Below are 19575 nucleotides of genomic sequence, written 5' to 3' on the forward strand. Positions count from 1 at the left end.
CAACATATAATCTTAATTCTAACATCATTTGTCAAATTCCTTAGAATAGCTGGCGTGACAGGCCTGCAATCCTAGCATTTGAGAGGTAGAAACAGGATTGCAAGACCAGCAAGATGTAGTTTCAAAAAACAAACAAAACTTCCCTTAAAGAACATGAAATACGTCTTTTATTTATTTAAGAATCTCAGATCCGGGTTAGGCAAGGGGGCGGAGGTTCATGCTTATAATCCCAGCTACTTGGGAGGCAGAGAAGAGGGGGAATGGGAGCAAGGTCTGAGACCCGCTTGGGCAAAAAGTCAGCAAGACCCTATCTCAACAAATAAGCTGCATGTGGTGGTACAGGCCTGTGGTCCGCTCTGTAGTTTCGCTACTCAGGAGGTGGAGGTAGGAAGATTGTGACCCAAGGTCCAACTGGGTGGAAGTAGGGACCCCATCTAAAATCAAAGTAAAGCAAAAAAGGGCTGGAGGTGTGTCTCAAATGGTAGATCGCTGCCTTGCAAGTGCGAGGCCCTCAGTTCAAACTGCAGTACTGACAAAAAACAACAACTAACAACTCCCATCTTTGAAATTTTAGAGAAACTAAATTTGTAAGCTCTAATTATGAATCACCTACAGTTAATTCAATAAATACATTAATGATTTCCTTAAAAAACATTTTCACCTCCTTCTGACACTAATAGTCGACACTACCTTCTGACATTGCCCCTGCACTACAAAGTAAGTTGAAGTGAAAATAGTTACTTTAGTTGAGAATACACACTAAGGACAGGCAAAGTAAATCACTGACAAACTCTTAGCTCTATATGATGATAAAGTTAATGCCAGAAAACGATACATCAGTACCCAAGGGGGGAGGGAAGAGAGAGAGTGGAAAGACAGGGCAGGTGGGTTTTAGGAACCAGAGCTGTCGATGGCACTCAGCATTTCTACCCTGATTTCTGTGGACTGAACTTTGTCACAAACCCCCTGACATACAGGAGACTGGGGAAACACAGGCTCTGTCATGTGGCCCCAACTCAAAGCCAAAGGGAATGTGCATTTTGGGCGAAGGTCTGCCCATCTCTGTCACACTCTACTGAGACAGTAGCGGCTTATCAAAATCTTAACTCCAGAAGATGAGTATCAAACTTACAATGCAGGTTTAGAAAACCAATCTGCAAAGAAAAAGCCAGAATGTGCTTTACTGTGGACTAGTTTTACACTTGTTTATGGATGAAAAGAACATAAATAAGTATTTAAATCTGCCACCTCTGGAATAGTAAAGGCCTAAAGCTGCATTTCAGAAAGAAACCCTACTCTGGGAAAGTGTTCTGTTTTTATAGGCATTCCTTCCTAAACTCTGCCAAGCCAACAATTTTATAGGCATTTCTCCTCACACACAGTCAGCTCATGGCAGAGTAAAAGTGAGGCTATGAAATGGTGCAAAAACCTCCCTTAGATCCAAGCAGAAAGAAGGCCTGGCAAAACTACTTATTTCTCACAGGACAAAAAGGAAAGGATACACACATTACTTTTTTCATCTCCCTGGGACATAAAAAGATACAGAGAGTGTTCAGATTCACATGTCACAAAGTATGATGACTTTTATTTGCTTATAAAACCAACAAACAAAAAACCCATACTGTTTTCAAAGAAAGCCTAGACCATCTCTCTTTACCAAGCTCTATTCCTGCGATCTGAACCACAGACCAAAACCAGAAACACAAACTCATCTTTCAAATGCTACATTTTTGTCATGGCAGTAACCTTTTACATTGGATATTATAGTATTTTCATGATAAAAATAAAAATATTGTTTTTCTTACTACTATAATCACCAATGAACATGACTTGTGATCCAAATAACCTTCCAATTTTTGCACAGCTTTGAATCTATTAATGATCATATTACCTAAACTAGCCTAAGCAAGCTTTAGTTATCAGTGATCCTACCATTTTTCTCAGGCTTGAGGTTTACCATACAGACCTTCTGAAAATGATAACCCCCAGTAAGTAATGACATCTTTGATGATGTAATACCTAAAAGTGCAGAAATAAATACTCAGAAGTCTTCATGATTTGCAAAATTCTATTTCTGCTGCTCAAAAGGTACAACAGTAATCCATCTCCTTCCCAGAGCGGTAGGGAAGGAAGTATGTAAGACGTGTCATTTTGCACTTGCCGCACAGTCATCCTTAAGACTCGGCGCTTGCCAAAGCCAATTCCCTCATTAAGATTAAAAAATAAGTCATTCTGAGTCAATGAATTCGAGTTCTTCACTTTTATGATAAGCATTTCAAACACTATACTAGGCCTAAGTCTTCAATTAAACGGTCCTAATGGTATCACTCAAATTAGTCCTTTCAAAGCAAAGGATGAAAATATGAACCTTCCTCTGGGTCCTTCCTTGACAGCTCAGGCAGACTGACTCCTCCCCTGATCCTGTCAGACTACAGGACACCCCTGAGCTACATGTGTTCATATCCTTCCAGTGTAACCTCTGGAAGAGCAGTGATCACACACGTTTATAGTAGGCTGTCATGTGCGACCACGTTAGGCCCTGTGTGCATGTTTAATAAATGTCAGCTGACTGAATGAATGGATTAGGATCAGTGAGAGGCATTTAGTTCACTGTACTCATGAAGTTGATAGGCAGCAGAGTGCAGAGGGAGGGGAGTGAGATCCAGACTGAGAACGAAGGTGGAGATGTTCTGGTTATGACTTGCATTGGGAGTCACTTAGTGTTCTCATGCCTGAGTTTCTTCATTTACTAAGAAGCTGAACATGAGTATCGCTAATATTTTCAGTTCTGAAAATTTATTATTTCTTAAAAACCGACAAGTCACATGGAATAAACACTCTCTTAACAAACGTCCACTGAGCTAACACCCAGATTCACCAACATTTTCTGCTCCTCTGAAATGCAGCCTGAGCAAGGGCTCTCAGACCTTGGTGGGAGGGTGTGCTAGAACTCAAGTTGCTGGGCCCTCCTCCCTACCCCTAGACGTCTATGCACTGTGTCTGGGACAGACCCAAGAATTTACTGTTGTGACAAACAGCGCTGGCCCAATGATCACCTAGAAAGGCCAGTGAGGGTCTGGTTGCCAAAGGTCAGGTTCCCAGACTTGTATAGTCCAGTTGAAATTGCTTATTATAATGGATTAAATGTCATGCATGAAGGAAATTACCTGTTGAATGAGGTGTGAGAATTTGGTGAAATTCTGGGAAATTTTCATAAAAACCTTGGATTTTGTACTTGGATTCCCTCCCAAGTATGTTTCAGCACATCAGGTAACATGAGCTCATGAAACAAAATCAACCACGTCAAGAACAGTCTTATAAAATGGAAAATAAAGGGAATTTTTTTGGCACTGTGGGCTTCAGCATGAAAGTTGGTGACCAAATGGTGCCCTAGAATTTGAGCTTTATTTACTAATTTAGGGTGGTGGCTCCCGAACTGCAGTGGCTTTTTACAGCACCCTCATGTTTCTGATCAGGAGGGTGAACGCACACTGGCTAGTCACAGATGGGCAGTGAACAGGAGTCTGGCATATGCAGAGAAGAGAAGAGAAATGTACTTTATCTTCCTTTAGTAGTCATCCACATATCTTGGTCACAGATGGTAGTTCCCAGAAGCCTCCTCTCTTTGTTCTTTCCAACTGCTGTCTCTCCTAAGAATGCAAGTCCATGCACTTCACATACCTTTACTGACCACCTCCCAGGGGCATGGCTTTCGACTACCTGAACTGCCAGGGCTGAGAGGAAGCACAGCTAAGGGTAGCATGCCAAGTTCTGAAGGACTTCACCTTTGCCTGGCTTTTCACGCTTCAGCTTCATACACAGTAGCATTATAAGGCTACTTTTAGAAACCACACTTAGTTTTTCACTTACCTTGAAGTTGCACTAACCCACGAAGAGACCTTAAATTCAATTATTAGGAAGGAAACGCACAATGACTGAATCACAAACTAGGCAAACACTCTGACAGTCCAGAGTGATTATTTAGTATAACGTTTAGGTTCCAAATGCTAATCTTTTAGAATCACGAATTCCTCTGAAAAATCTAAGGAAAGCTAAGGACCTGAGCAATTCTACCAGGGCTCCCAGTAATCTTGGCTTTCACCACTTATATCCTCCTGTTGAGTACAACTGATCTGCCAACTTCCCTCTAGTGAGCAGTGATTAGGGTGCAAGACCGTGACTGTCATCTTACTTGCTCTCCCATGAACTGAGCCACCACACTCTGAGGTGCTCCAAGAGACCCCTGTGCAGGAAGCCAAGGAGACTCCACCCATCAGTTTGGGAGAAAACTAGGGCTGAACACTACTCCAAGCACATGTGCTAGGAAGTGCGTCTTTCCCAGTCTGCCCTGATGACTGCAGCATTGTGAGAGGCAAAGCAAGAGGACCCAGCAAAGCTGCACTGGATCCCCATCACAGAAGCCTTGAGGTGTGTATCCACGTAACCTGCTGGACTCAGGGGTCCTTTGTTTTACAGAACACGTAGCTGACGCAGATGTCCTCTGCAGAAGAATACTAGTCTACAAACTCTGGTGCACATTCTAGGGAATAAGATGGTCTCTCAAAGGCTCTGGGATTCTAGATTAAGAAACTAAGAAACTTCCGATATGATATACTCCAAGCCATATGCACAAAAAAGCCTGCAGGAATCAATGTCGTCATCTTTTACATTACAGTAAATTCCTTCAGTATTATTAGAAAGATTACTTATAGTATAGTTGATGTCTTAGTAATAACATCACCGAAGGTAAAAGCAAACCAAATTATACCAAAACATTATTTTTGGTATTAAGTGCCAGAGTAAACACTAAGCATTGAGGACAAAATAACTGAGACACCACCTCAATTCTGAGACTGTAAGACTAGTTGAAGACAAAAACAAATATACAGATGCACGCACACAAATACCCATCCTGAGTTGGAGTACAAGCAGAGGTTTGCATATGGCACCCACTCTGGTACACAATATAATGACCTTGCTGAGACTCAATTGTAAAGTAGTGAAAATAAATACCTGAACTGTTTTCCCGAGTCCCATGTCATCACCGAGAATACACCCTCTTCCTCGGACATAGTGGCCATAGAGAAACTGGGCTCCTTCTCTCTGGTAGCCTCTCAAATACCTATTAATAGTGTAAGGAATAGCATCTCCATCTTTGGATAAATTAAAAGCACTAGCAGACGACGGAACTTTTCGGTCTGGGAAATAAGGTTTTTCCAAATCTTCATCATCAAATATAAAATTCCTGGGGCACTCTTTAATAGGTTTTACTTCTTGAAGCTGTTTAAGAGGTATTCTTCTTTCTTGAAAATCTGAATATAAGATAACTGCAAATGACTTCCCGCTTTCATCCACTGTGACAGATTTTATGCTTGCTTCACAGAGTTTTTCACTATCTGGAGAAGGGGCAAGACATCGTTCTCCTGGATGCCATCTGTCTATAATAATAAAGAAGAAAATAAAAATGTCAAAACTACATATAAAGTAATACCTCATTTATCCACTGCTATCAGAAAACAAGTTGAATTACAGGTACAGATATATTCCTAAAATACCCTATGATATGTTCTCATATAATAAACAGTATAATGAGTAAATAACTCTTCTTCCTATGATTCTTATCTTGCCTGTATGTCGTAATTTCTCCTGGAGTTTTAAAAATTATACTGCTTGACACCATCTCTGGTGATTCTGATCCAGGGAATATGGGCGCCACGGGATTTGGTTTTACTATTTTGTTTGATGCTATTGTTGAGTTCAAATGATTCTGACACACAGCCAGGGTTGAGAACCACTGATTTAAACACTATGACTGCCTCACAAGCATTGTAGACGTCATCATCACTGGCTAGAATAAGAGTATGACTGGGGTTCAATTCTCTGGACGGCTATGCTTCTGTAGTCTGTCTGTCTGCTTTTTTATAGTTGTCCTACCTCCTATTTCTGGAGACAGGTGTTTCTTCTCATTGTCAGTATTGCTGCTTTTAAACCAGTGCTTCAACTGTGTGCAACTAGCCAAGGGAGCCTCCAATTCAACCACAGAGTGATGGATATGAAGAGCTGGCTACTATTTTTTTGAGTCTGATCTCCATTCTATGCTTGCCCATATAGCCATCCACTTTCTTTCCTACAGTACTGTGGGGAAAGGAGTCCCTCTAGAGCAGTCTACTAGTACAATTAAAAGATAGTGAATAGAGAAAGCTAAACACAATTTTCTAAATGGAACTTCTTACAACAAGAATCCAAGAAGAATTACATGGCAATAAGTGTAAGATTATTGGGAATTATTTGTCTTACATGTTTCTCACTGACAGTACCATTAGTAGTTCCCTAAGGTCTTGTTTTTTTGTTTGTTTTTTTTTTTTTTTTTTAGCAGTACTGGGGCTTGAACTCAGGGCCTACACCTTGAGCCACTCCACCAGCCCTTTTTTGTGAAGGGTTTTGAGATAGGGTCTTGTAGAACTATTTTGCTGGCTTTGAATCATGATCCTACTGATCTCTGCCTCCTGAGTAGCTAGGATTACAGACATGCGCCACCAGCACCTGACTCCCTAGGGTCGTCTTGACGATCTCAAATTAGATCTTCATAACATTCATGATTACAATGACATGTTTATGTCTTAAGCAAGAATAAGTCATTATGACATTTCTCATCATTTGTTCCTCAAAAGTAAAACCATTATTCCTACTAATTTTGGTGAGGTTATTATACCACAATGATCATAAGAGCAAATGGAAATCTGTTCTCCCTTTTTAACCTTTGGATCCAAACTATTTGAGAACTGTTATATTATTCTCAAAGAGTTTTAATGTGGAATACCCTGATCTATTCTACAGGCAAAACAACATACAGGGAAATGGGTCTTGTTCTCAGAGAAGTACTGTTCGGCCTTAAATCTAAAGATGCCTGGGGCCTCAGTCATTCTGAACACACCGCTTGTTTCACATGGCCTGTTTGCCTCCCCAGAAAATGCCTCTCACTTTTTAAGACTCAATTCATTAATTTATTATTCCACATGTGTTTTAAGCACCAGTTGTTCACCAGATATTGTACCACAGATATTGAAGAAAACCGATGTCAAGAATGATGGTGACTAGTCTTTCTGCACCATGTTAACCAGGATCGTTTACAGTCAATTTTCCAAGGCAGAAAACTCTCAGCCCCCCCCCCCCCCAATCCTCTTGTCATGTTACTTCCACATTCAGTCCATCAGAATGTCTTTCTGGTTCTACTTCAAATACACATCACTTTCCTCCATGCCACTGTCTCTCTAAAGCAAAGGCTGGCAAACTTTTTCTGTTTGCCAGTTATTAGCTACTTGCTAAATTAGATTTTGCAGGCCAATACATTCTCCTGCCTCTGTAAAGCCAAAAAAGCTACAGACAATACCTCAACAAATGGACATGGCTGTGCCCTAATAAAACTTTATTTATAAAAGTAAGTTTGGTCCCTGGGCAGTAGTTTGATGACCTTTGCTCTAATGCATGCCACCATCAGTGTTCTCCTAAATTACTCTAAACCCATCTCTCTGCAACCAGTCCACCTTAATGGAGGAAACCCCATTACTCTCTTAGTTTTTTATTACCTCTGTAGTGCTTATCACAATGTTTAATTATTGTGTTTACTTCTTTCTGTTTCTTCTCTTCTACCAGAGGTAATTTCCCTTCCAAGAAAAAAGTGCGTATTGTTCAAAATTTTATCCCAAGGACTACACAGAACACTCAATAAATAAACATACTGAATTTATTAATGAAAACAGACTCTTGATATATAAGAGAAAGGATACAAATATGTAGTTGGAAGAAGAGCTCTGGAAGAACAGAGTGCTGTGAGAAGAAAGCATTGGGGACTACATTTAAAGAAAAATGTCTCGGGTGGCACAGCAGGTGGAAACGCCTGAAGGGCATCACAGACGGATGTTTGGGTCTTTTTGGCTCCTGAGTTTGGAACATTTCTGGAGCTAAATAGATTCAATCAAATTTGAGCTAGGGGTGAACTTCTCGGTATGCAATCTCCAAAACGTAAACTTGCTAAAACTGGGAGGATTTTCTGTCGGGTGAAATGGGGACCAGGGGTAATGGTCCCTCCCTCCGTGCTGTTTTTAAACACGGCAAGCGTGCTCCCACCCGGGGCCCGTGACCTTCTGCTCCTTCACCAGCACCCTCCCCCTAAGTTCTTTGTGTAATAACGGCAAACTGCAGTCTGAACAGGCCAACCTCTGTCCTACTTACTTAACCGTCTACCATTCACGGACTGGGCGCTCGCTAGGCGCAGGCGCGGGGTGGGCAGAAGCGCTTTGCACACGTCCCACCTCACTTAATAATCACAAAAACCCAGCAAGGATCACTACTTCACAGATAAGGAAACCGCGCGGAACTGCTGGGCGAGGAATTCAGAGGCAGCCCTCGCTCCAAGACCATGTCGCCCTGCCACCAAGAGGGTCACAAGCTGCAGCTGTCCCTCAAAAGGGAAAAACCTGTGCCGGAAGTGCACTGGCATCCGGGGTCGACGCGCCGCGGTGGACAGGTGTCTAAAAAGCCCGCACCGGAAGTGCACTGGCGCACCGGGTACCAACAAGTGTCTGGAAGGGAAGACCTGCACCGGAAGTGCACTGGTGCGCAGGGTCCGACGCGGCGGACAGGTGTCCGAGGGACGGAAAACCTGCACCGGAAGTGCACTGGCGCGCAGGGTCCGACGCGGCGCAGAGGACAGGTGTCCGGGCAGGGAGGCGAGCTCGCAGCTCATACCTTTGCGGGCGCACTCCGCGCGGGGCGTCGGGACAGAAGGATCCATCGGGCCGGGGGCAGGGGCCTGACTGAGCCGTCAACTGCACTCCACACCCAGCAGGCGACGGAGGACGGCGAGAAGACGGTGGGCGGCCCGGCCGCGCCCCACACCACCTCCCGCCGCCCTCCGAACATCGCCCCCCTCCCTGGAGCCCGAAGCCGCAGGGCGGGTGGGGTGCAGAAATTGAGCCTAAGGGGGCCGGGAGACGGGAACGGCAGCGCCCGAGCTGGCAGGGTTGCGGTGACCTTGGCGCCTCGCGCTCTGCCGCAGGGGAAGGACAGGTGGTGGACACCGCGACCCCTAAAGTTCCCTCTGCACGTCCGGCCTCCCTCGCTCTACCTCCCACCGCCACTGCCCCTCCTTGACTCAGGAAAATATCGCGAGAACGGACCTCCGAACTGTCACCAAGATACCGCGAGACGACAACCTTCGTTTTGTGGGCGGGGCAATCTTCCCTCTCCGAGGGGAAACCTCGCCACAAGGTCCCGCGATAGTTGAAAGTATCGCGAGCCTTGGGCCTTGCCGATGCGGATCTTGCTGCAGGGTCGCTGGAGGGCCTTTGGTCTGTTGCCTTTGTTTAAGGGCCGGTAAGGACCGTCGTTCCCGCGATCGTGGCGTTCTGCCTTATCTGTGCTGTCGTGTGGTCGGATGCCCTGCACTTTGGGAGGCCAGACACGCCCCTCCTGGAGCGCGTTTTCTTGGGTCACGCACTTTTGAATACATTGTAACTTATGCTAGAGTAGAGCCAGCAACACTTGCCAGACATAGAAGGTAAACGTAGAAATGCCATTAAAATCCGGCTCCTCTCCCCCATCTAAAAATACTAGCGGGAGAATTGAGGCTAAGCAAAGTATCCAGAGTGTCTGAACGTCTTCAGGGCAGTATAGTGCTCTCAAGGTACGTGGGTTCTGCCTGCCTGTCTGAAACCCTTGCAGACCCGGAAACGGTTCCTGCCCGAGTTAAAGTGCTTGCATGACCTCATAGTATTCCATTAATGTAGGGTAGCTGGACTGAGCCTGTACTCGCTTCCCGTCGCTGCTCTAACCGACTGCCTCAAGTTTTCGTTGCTTTTGTGTTTTGGTTACCACAGCACAAATCCGTTGTCTTCAGACAACACTAATTTATTGTCTTGTGGTTGTGTAGGTCAGAAGTCCTATGGGGGCAGTCTTTACGCCAAGGTCAGATGTCAGAAGGGCTGCATTCCTCTCTGGAGGATGGAGGGAATCCGGGTTCCTGCTTGGCTTACGGTTTTCTTCAGAAGCCTCTGATGTGGCATCTCTCTCATCCTTCTCTAATCAAGTCTCCCGTTCGTTGCAGCTGGGAAAGAGTCTTTGATTTTTTTCAGCACTCACCCAAGTAATCCAGAATGGCCTTCCCATTTCCAGGGGCTGCACCCTTAGCCCCATCAGCAGGGTCCCTGCACCAAGGGCGGTGCCGCGTTTCTGGGTTCCAGGAATTAGAGACACCAACAGCTGTGGGGGGCGGGGGAGGTCATCATTCTACTGCAGGGCCTTAATTAGGAAAGCCATATGGCTGTTTGTTCTGTAAATAGATCTCAGTTCTTTGGCGGATGCTAAACATTAGTAGACTGTTTTCATGGAGTGCTTCATCCAGATTATCACTTGTTTGCTGACCAGCAGATAAAAAGTTGAAGAGGAACAGTTGAGCCATCCAGTGACTCAGAGATGTTGGCCAACTCCGTCTGTGTGCTACCATGATCAGAACAATAAATTGAATAACAGTAAACTACCTACAAGGGGTAATTGTAAGGAAAGTAATATAATTAAGTAAAACTCTTAAAAAAAAAAAAAAGGTGCCTGGTTAGAGTCAGGAATACCTAGGTAGCTATTGTTGTGGAATACATCCACACAGAGTCACATGGCGCCTAGCCATTGCTTCAGCTTCATATTTTGGCTAATAATTGACAGTTCCTTGTGAGACTAGGTTTTTATTTATTTATTTATTTTTGGCAGTGCTGGGATCTGAACTCAGGGCCTCACACTTGCCAGGCAGTCACTCTACCACTTGAGCCACCCCGCCGGGCCTGAGGCTAGATTTTTAGAGTAAGTTCTAACTTCAGGCACCATGTATTGTAAGACATTTCATGTACAACTTAAAAAAAAAAATCTATAGCTGATCATTATCGTTGTAACCTTTGATTCTAACATGCATCCTGACATTACTGGAGATCTTAATATGTAGAAAAATCTGCTTCATGGCCTTGTTGAAATTCTCACGTTTTACTTAAACTGTTTCACATTCTCTCTAAAATCAAAATGGAAATTTTGAGCAAGCTTACCTTTTTTTTTTTTCTATAACTATCTGAGAAGTCTGACATTTTTCCCCACTGAAATGATAAGTCGTGCAGTGCTATCTTATTTTTCTGTAGGTCCACTGATTTAAGATGTAGATCCTTACAGAGATGACAGATCACTAGAAGTGGTAAGACAAATCCAGAAATAAGTTTTGCTTTAAATGAAAGAAATCACTGGACTAAATAAAGGACACCCTTGTGACTAATAATCACCTCCAGTGCTTTTGCCTTACAACCGTGCTTATGAAGTGCAATGAAGCCCAACTAACCAGGACGTGCTTCATAAAACTGGGCGTCCTCAGCGTCCCTTCTCTGTGTCACCTGCGTTTGTCCTGGCCACCTGCCTGAGACACCCTCACCTACAGTCATGTTGTGAACACCTGGCATGGACACCAGTCACTGCGGAGTGAAAGTGTCATACATCGGGAACTCCCCAAGTCAGCGTCAGTAATCCCACACAAACCCACGGACAGAGGAGAAGCTGGCAAAAGAAGTCACTTGACAGAGTGGGTGAGTGCGGGTTACTGGCAGAGCACAGGCTCAGCAGGCGCAAGGCCCCGGGTCCCATCCCCGGGATGATGGCCGCATGGGCGTCTCCAAGCGTCATCACTTGAGTATCAAAAGCTCCTAATAAAGATGGCTCAAGCCTCTGAGACTTTACTTAAAGATCATTTCTAAAGGCCGGGCACCGCGACTCTCACTGTAATCCCAGACACTAGAGAAGCAGAGATCAGGAGGATCCCAGTTCACTGCCAGGATGGGTAAAAATTGCCGAGACCCCATCTTGATCAATAGCTGGGCATGGTGGCATGCACCTGTCATCCCAGCTACGGCAGGGGACTTAAACAGGAGGATCCCTACTCCAGCGAAAACACAAGGCCCTGTTTGAAAAATAACTAAAAGCAAAAGGGCCTGGGGGTGTAGCTCAAGTGGTAGAGTGCCTGGGGCTAGCAAGCCCTGCGTTCAAACTCCAGGACTGCCAAAAAAAAAAAAAAAGTTATTTTCTATTTAAGTTCACACTGTGAAAGTCAAAAAAATATATTTGTGTGGCCAGTAGGTTTCCAGTACAATGAACTAATCCATGAAAAGACTCAAGGAAAACACAGATCTGAAAACCTGACAGAAGAAGAAACTGAGTCTTAGTTCTAGGAACTTAGGTTGTAGTGTTATTCCCGTGATAAATTGCTTCAGCTGATGGAGAGAAAGGAAGAAGAGGTGAGCCAGGCGCCAGTGGTGCACACCTGTAATCCTAAGGTACTTGAGACTAGGAAGAGTGAATCTGAGGTCAGCCCAGGCAAATAGTTTGTGAGACCCATCTCCAAGTAAATATGCACATACAAAGAGAAATCACTTGAGAAATGCTAGATAATGTACTAGTAATCTCTAACAGCAGATAACAGGATTAGAATTTATTTCCTGACTTATTTAAATATGATAGGTCTACTTATAACTATTATTGTGCAGAAGAGATTTTTAGATTTAAAAAATTAGAACCTGTGATTTATTTCCTATAATATTTCATATCTCATGTCAGGTAATAAGCCTGACAATTCTTCAACAAAACCCCCAAAACTACTGGTTCTATAAAACCACTCAAATGCACTGCTGACCTTTCAAAAAAAATGTGAAATACTCATAGGCCATAAATAAGGCGGAACTAAACACGGGCTTTTTAAGGTGACACCTTACTACTGCCCTAGAGGCATTGCCCACCTCAGTTACACAAACATCTGGGTTTTGACAGTCTTGTGGGGCAGAAGACACGGTCTTAAGCTTACACAAGGAGCCATGCTGGAAGTGAAACTCATTTGAAGTCACAAAGTTTCAAACATAACCCTCCCTTGTGAAATGGTCGAAAAGAACAACTGGACAACTGATAGAGGTGGGTGAAGAAGGACTTGCCTGTTTCGGTGTGGGACTTTTCCTAAGGTGTGGAGTTGATGGCCTGTGATATTTTTCCATGCTCAGATTTAGGATTTGAATTTCTGCGATCTGCGTGGTCTAGGAAACCCCAAACAAAGGTGTAGTGCCAGGTTACTTGCATCCAGGTTGCTAAAAAGAAGCAAGCACTTCCTTTTGAGAGGAAACAAAGACTCCTCAGGCTTCCCAGAGGTAAAGCCACATGGAACAGTTCACAGTCCTAAAACTGAAACTCTTTACACAGAAACAAGCCATCATGAACAAGAGCCAATAGGAGAAACATGCAACCGAAACAGAACCCTGATAATTACAGTTGTTAGAAGTAATAGATACAAGTTTGGTTTTTGGTTTTTTTTGTGTGTGTGTGGTTAAAATACTTCTTGATATTTTATAAACCTGAACCGAACATGAGAACGCTCTTAAAAGGCACTGTCAAATAGCACTGAGTAGGTTTCTAAGGATCTTACAGAAATGACAATTTTAATTACTGAAATTTAAAACTCAATGACAAGTTGAAGAGCACACCTTGATGGAAAATTGTGAACTAAAAGACCTCAAGAAACAGCCCCAAGTGCACTGCCAAAGATCAAATAGAATGAACACACCAAAGAAAGGTAAAAAGGAAAAGAAGGCCGTAGGGCAAAAAGTCTGAATGAGATCCAGAAGTAGTGAGCAGGGACATGGAGGAAAAAACGTTCAAAGAAGTAATGGCTGACATCCTTAGACTTAGGAAGTACAATAAATTGGGTTCGGTATAAAATATATCAGCAGGTAGACATAGGTAAAATTTCAGAAGAAACTAACAAAACTCTTGAAAACTGACATTGTGAAACTCAGATTACTTATCAATAGAATGACAATTTAAGTGACAACAGCAGATTTCTCAGTAGTAACAGTGAAGGGCAGCAACCTCAAAGTGCAAAGAGGTCACTGCCACCCTGGATTTTTTTTTATTGCTGAACTGGGGCTACATTGTGTCATGTACAAAAGTCCTTACGATATATCATTCTGCTTTTTCACCCAGTCGCCCTGTTTCTGGAATAGTTTCAACAGGTCTCACTTTTCCATTTTCATACAAGTGTACACAGTATTTGCAGCATATTCACCCTTCTATACCCTCTCCCCACTTCCTCCTCCCCACTCCCACTGGTGCCAACCCCCCCATAAAATACCTGTTCTGCCCTCTTGTTCTCCGATTTTGTAAAAGAAAAAATTTTTTTCTTTTAAACAAACATTTTTGTTTAATGGCCAATAGGAAAAGGGGAACAGGTACTAGAGAAAAGGTTAGATCAAAAAGAATTAACCTAGAAGGTAACACCCACGCACAGGAAATCAATGTGAGTCAATGCCCTGTATAGCTATCCTTATCTCAACCAGCAAAAACCCTTGTTCCTTCCTATTATTGCTTATACTCTCTCTACAACAAAATTAGAGATAAGGGCAAAATAGTTTCTGCTGGGTATTGAGGGGGTGGGGGGAGAGAGAGGGGGCGGGGTGGGTGGTAAGGGAGGGGGTGGGGGCAGGGGGGAGAAATGAACCAAGCCTTGTATGCACATATGAATAATAAAATAAAAATGAAAAAAAAAAGATAGCTACACAGGGAGTTTCCTGTGCCAACCCTCCCCCCCCATAAAACACCTGTTCTGCCCTCTTGTTCTCCAATTTTGTAAAAGAAGAAATTTTTTCTTTTAAACATTTTTGTTTGTTTAAGATAGCTACACAGGGAGTTTGTAATACATGTATATATGTATTACAAACTGAATTAGTTCATCTCCTCTATTTTTCTTCTTTCTTCCTTAGTCCCCTTCTTATGGTGGTTTCAATACCAACCTAGATTTTATAGGCAGCTAAACTTTAATTAGGGCAAAATAAAAATATTTTCAGACAAAGTCAAAGCCAATACCAATAGATTCTCACTACTGGACTTTTTGAAGGATTCTGAACTCAGAAGATCTGAAATGTGAGAAGGAGTGGCCAGCCTAATACAACTGGTAAACAGCCATTGGCTGTAGACAACAGCAGCAATACTAATTGCACAACTTAATTGGGTTATATACCAGAAAAAGAAAATTCAAATACTGTGCAATAATAAAATGGGATGGCAGTGCTATGGCCTAGATAACAAATATCCTCCAGAAAGGCCCAGCTTGGCACTATTGGGAGGTGGAAGAAAGTAAGAGGTGGGGTCTAGTGGGAGGTCGTGGGCCACTGGGGTGTTCCCTTTGAGGGAACATGGGATCCTAGCCCTTCCTCCTCCTCTCCTGCTTCCTGCCCACCATACGGTGAGCAGTTCATACCATTCACTCCTGCCATGATGTACAGCTGCCTCACCTCAGGCCCAGAAGCAATGCAGTCAAGCAGCCATGGATTGAAACTTTCAAAACTGTGAGCTAAAATAAACTTTTCCTTCTTTAAAGCTGACTTGTCTTGGATGGTTATTATAGCAACAGAAAACTGACTAATAGAAACAAAGAGATTTTAAGGTTTCAAAAGATGTTTCTGTTGGAAGAGAAGGGTAGAGATTTTTGATAATATTCACTAGCTCAAACACTCACATCAAATGTCAGGGTAAATGTATGGGATTTTAAAGGACCTTGTAAGTTCTTAATGAGAAAGGGGTAATGAAGAAAATTGACTCAGTCCAATACAAGGCAGGTGCTGTGGTTTGAATATGAAATGTCTCCCACAAGATCATGTGTCAGTCACTTGGTCCCTGCTGGCAGTGCTATTTTGGGAAGTTCTGGAAACCTTTGGAGGTGGGGGTCTGGCTGCGGGAGGCAGGTCACTGGGGACATGCCTTTGAAGACTGAAGTAGTCCTCAGTCCCTTTCTGGCTCTCTGCTTCCTGTCCACCATGTGGTGAACAGTCTCCTCCTTCATGTGTTCCCACAGCCATGACTGCCACGACACTCTGCTTCATCGTGGGCCCCACAGCAACAGAGCCAAGGACTGTGGACTGAAATCCCTTTAAGTGTAAGCCAAAATCCATCTTTCCTTTATTCAGTTGTTTAGGTCAGGTATTCTGTTACAGCAACCAGAAAGCTGACTGATCCCGAAGGTAAGGGGGAAAGGAAAACAAAACCATGATTAACAGATAGCACAGAATAGTAAAAATGAATGCATGTGTTTGAGGAAAAACAATAAATGTGTGAAGTTAAATTTGCCTGCTGACGAGGACCCCATAAAAACCAAATCCAGCTGAATGTCACTTATAAGACATGCACTTAGAAACCTAAAGCAAGGTTGAGAGCAGAGTAAAAAGGATAACAGAGCAATGGTGAAGGAAAAAAAATTGAGATAGCTCAAAATATTATTGAACCAGACAAAGTAAGCCTTAGAGATTAATGGTCAAGAGAAATAATAAACGGCAGGTTTTTAACCAACATGGTAAAGAAAAGTTTTCAGCCTACCACCTAATAACAATCTCAAAATGTATGAAAGTTGCCAAAATTTCAAGTCCACAAATATGGTAGGAGTATTTCGTACACTTCACTAGCAATTATCAGATTTAAAAGAAGTCGATTTAAACCACGATTGGCAGTCTCCAAAGACTACACCGTCCTATTGTCATGGAACCAAAAGCACACAGGGACAGTTACAAACACTGACCATGAACTGAAAGCAAATTGCAACAGCTTCTCAGTAACCTGCCTTATCTAGCTCATCCTCTCATCCTTTAGAGTGAGAAGTCAGTGTTTTTTAAAAATGTTATTTAAAGATGGTATGTTTAGAAGTGGGAAAAAACATTTCTTCTTTTGGAAGTACTAGGGTTTGAACTCTGGGCCTCACGCTTTCTAGGCAGGCAGGCCCTCTACCACCTGAACCGTTCCAAAAAACATCCTTTTAAACAATTCCTGATAGAAACTGGAAAATAATGTGGTGGCAGAGATTGGAGGAAGACAAGCTAAGATGTTTTGAGAGAGCTGTAGCAGTGCTAAGTCCCTCACTTCAAGCCAAGCAAAAGAGGCACCCCCAGGATCACTTGGGAAGTTCTACGTGCATTCCCTGGGATTTATAGGGCACGGTGGTCTATTTGACTCAAACCTTAGCAATTTGAGGAGCAAGTTCTGTTGCCCCCATTGCTCTGAAGTTCTCTAATAGGAAAGGGTCACAATTTGGGGACCTTGCCCTTAAGAGTTTATTCTGACAAAAGGAGACATATTTCCCCTGGAATAGATGGGTCCTAGGTGAGAGGAAGTCAGCAGAGGCTTCAGAATGGCTCCTGCAGGGTACTGGGCACCTGGCTTCTTGGGTGAAGTAGTGACTCAGAAAAGCATTCAAAAGCGACCCATGTCTGTGGAGGGCCTGTGCAGACTCTTTGCAGGAAAGGCAAAATAAGACAGCTCCTGTTTTTATCTTCCCTCCCTTCTCCCAAGCCAGTCCTGGAGAAGTATAAGCCACCCCAGAAACAGGACAGAAAAGCAAGGAGCAAGTCACATAAAAGGAGCAGTGACCCTCACATTTTCCACGGCATACAGCTTACCTATCACAGTATGAGCTCTGAGAGGGAAGACTTGAATGAAAGCTGAAGTCTTCATTTTTGTATTGTAATGCACTAATTAATTATCAATCTGAGAACCTTTTAATTCAATTGTTTCTTGTTAGTAGCTAGAAGTGACTGCAAGAATTTTTTTTTTATTCTTGAGAGAGACCAGAAGAATCATGGGATTTTGTGAGTTTCCTCTCAAGGGTATGGAGAAAAATTAGCTCTCAAAGTGGGGCCATTGATTACTGTGCACATAAATTCCTGTTAATTCATTTCATGGTTCATCCCATGAGTCCTGCTGTCTCAGCATCCATTAGGACCAAACAACAATAGAAATACTACATATCAAAGTCTGTGGGTGATTGGTGCTTAGAGGGCAAGCAATGCTTGTAGTGAAAAAGAAGAAAAGCTGAAATTATAAATTATCTTTTCTTTCTTTTTTTATTATCATAGTATTGTTGTACTGGGGATACATTGTGGCATTGACCAGAGGTCTTACAATATATCATAGTTGAATTCACCCCTCCATCATTCTCCTTTATCCTCCTCCCCTCCATGAAAATATAAATAGTCTTTGTTTCCAACTAACTTTACAAATGAACATTAAACTAATCCTGAAGAAAATAGAATAGAAGCAAAAATGAAGAGCAGAGATTAATGAAAGAATAATGAGACATTACAAGACAGTTGATCAGCAAATCCCAAAGTTCATTCTTTGAAAAGGTTGATAAAGTAGGCCAACCACCAGTGAAATGCATCAAGGAAAATTAGGACTCAGGCATTAGGCCCATACAACAGAGCAAACAGCAAACAGCATTCAAAGATTAAAAGGGAATATTTCATAAATAATTTCATGCCAAAGTTTTTTCTTTAATGTATGTCTCCTTTAAAATACATCCAAAAAGAAGCTAGGTATTCATGCCTGTAATCTTAGCTACTTGGGATGTGAGACCCCCATCTGAATGGGAAAAAAGCTGGGCATGGTGGCACACACCAGTCATTCCCAGTAGTGGTCCAGGCCAGCCTGGGCAAATGAAGACCCTATGTCCAAAATAACCAGTGCAAAAAGACCTGAAGGTGTGGTTCAAGCAGTAGAGCACCTGCCCAGCAAGCAAGAGGCCCTGAGTTCAAACCCCAGAACTGCCAAAAAAAGGAAAAGAAGACCTAAGTAAATCAACAACTTTTAAAAGACCAGATCCAGGAAGCTGCACAGGTAATAGGTAAATTCAAAATATATAAGTTCTTTCAGAGAATACAAAAAAAAAAAAGAATACTCCCCAGCTTCTTTTGTAAGAGGAGCTAAATCTTGACAGCACAATCTGGAAGGACACAATGGCAAATGAAATGAAAAGCAAATTTCACTTATGATTACTATGCAAAAATTCTAAGTCAAGTACTCATCAACTGAAACGAACTATGGATAATAACCCTACTAAGGCACCCATAACCAAATGAAGTTTAACTCAAGAATTTTAAGTGTAGTTTAAAATCAGAAAATTACTAGTGTGTTTTACAGTAAGAGACAGAGGAGAACAACTACTGAGATGTCAGTAGACAGAAAATCATTTTATAAGATGCAACAAAATATTTGCAATATGGCAGCAGCACAAAAGTTCCTTCATTGAATAAAGGGCTTTACCCAGCATGGTGCTTGGTGGTAAAATGGTAGACACAGTCCGTTTAAAGCCATGGCTGTGATGTCAGTTGCCATGTGAGTCAGCATCTGTGCTAATCATTCCAATGAAAGAATGCTAGTTATAAATGATAGGTAATAGAAAAAGATGAAGCATGACTGTCATTCACAAACAAGGTGACCTTTCAGTTAAGAAAACAAGAATCTGGAGAGTCTGCAAGAAAAGTTTTAGAATAAAAGGATTGTTGATAGACACCATGGATAAAATTCAACTGTATTCCTATACCCCAGCCTCACAAATTAGAAGAACTTTAAAGAGATTCTTTTTCAGTGGTAACAAATATAGATAAGGCTAATCTATAATCATCATTATGTTTTATAGAGGTAAAAATAAGGCTATTCTGACACCTAATAAAAGACAGCTATAACTATGTT

At 42.6% G+C, this 19575-nt stretch overlaps 2 protein-coding genes across 7 annotated transcripts in view; one reads left to right on the plus strand and one right to left on the minus strand.

Annotated features, from left to right (window-relative positions):
• Positions 1 to 19575, minus strand: part of Ercc6l2 (ERCC excision repair 6 like 2) — a 118896-nt gene that overhangs the window by 83223 nt on the left and 16098 nt on the right. For 3 of the 5 annotated variants that reach the window (XM_074052562.1, XM_074052561.1, XM_074052566.1), the window contains exon 3: positions 5014 to 5438. In XM_074052562.1, coding sequence (XP_073908663.1) covers positions 5014 to 5438 — 425 coding nt within the window. Of the gene's footprint in view, positions 1 to 5013; positions 5439 to 8748; positions 8888 to 19575 lie in introns of those variants that run through there. The other 2 variants (XM_074052564.1, XM_074052563.1) reach the window with 1 other exon arrangement.
• Positions 8179 to 19575, plus strand: part of LOC141415593 (uncharacterized) — a 40861-nt gene continuing 29464 nt past the window's right edge. The window contains exons 1-2 of one of the 2 annotated variants that reach the window (XM_074052567.1): positions 8179 to 9375; positions 15914 to 15994. In XM_074052567.1, coding sequence (XP_073908668.1) covers positions 8420 to 9286 — 867 coding nt within the window. In that variant the 5' untranslated portion in view covers positions 8179 to 8419 and the 3' untranslated portion in view covers positions 9287 to 9375; positions 15914 to 15994. Of the gene's footprint in view, positions 9376 to 9931; positions 11758 to 15913; positions 15995 to 19575 lie in introns of those variants that run through there. The other variant, XM_074052568.1, reaches the window with a different exon arrangement.

Source organism: Castor canadensis, chromosome 13 (genome assembly GCF_047511655.1).
Source record: "Castor canadensis chromosome 13, mCasCan1.hap1v2, whole genome shotgun sequence".
Lineage (NCBI taxonomy): Eukaryota > Metazoa > Chordata > Mammalia > Rodentia > Castoridae > Castor > Castor canadensis.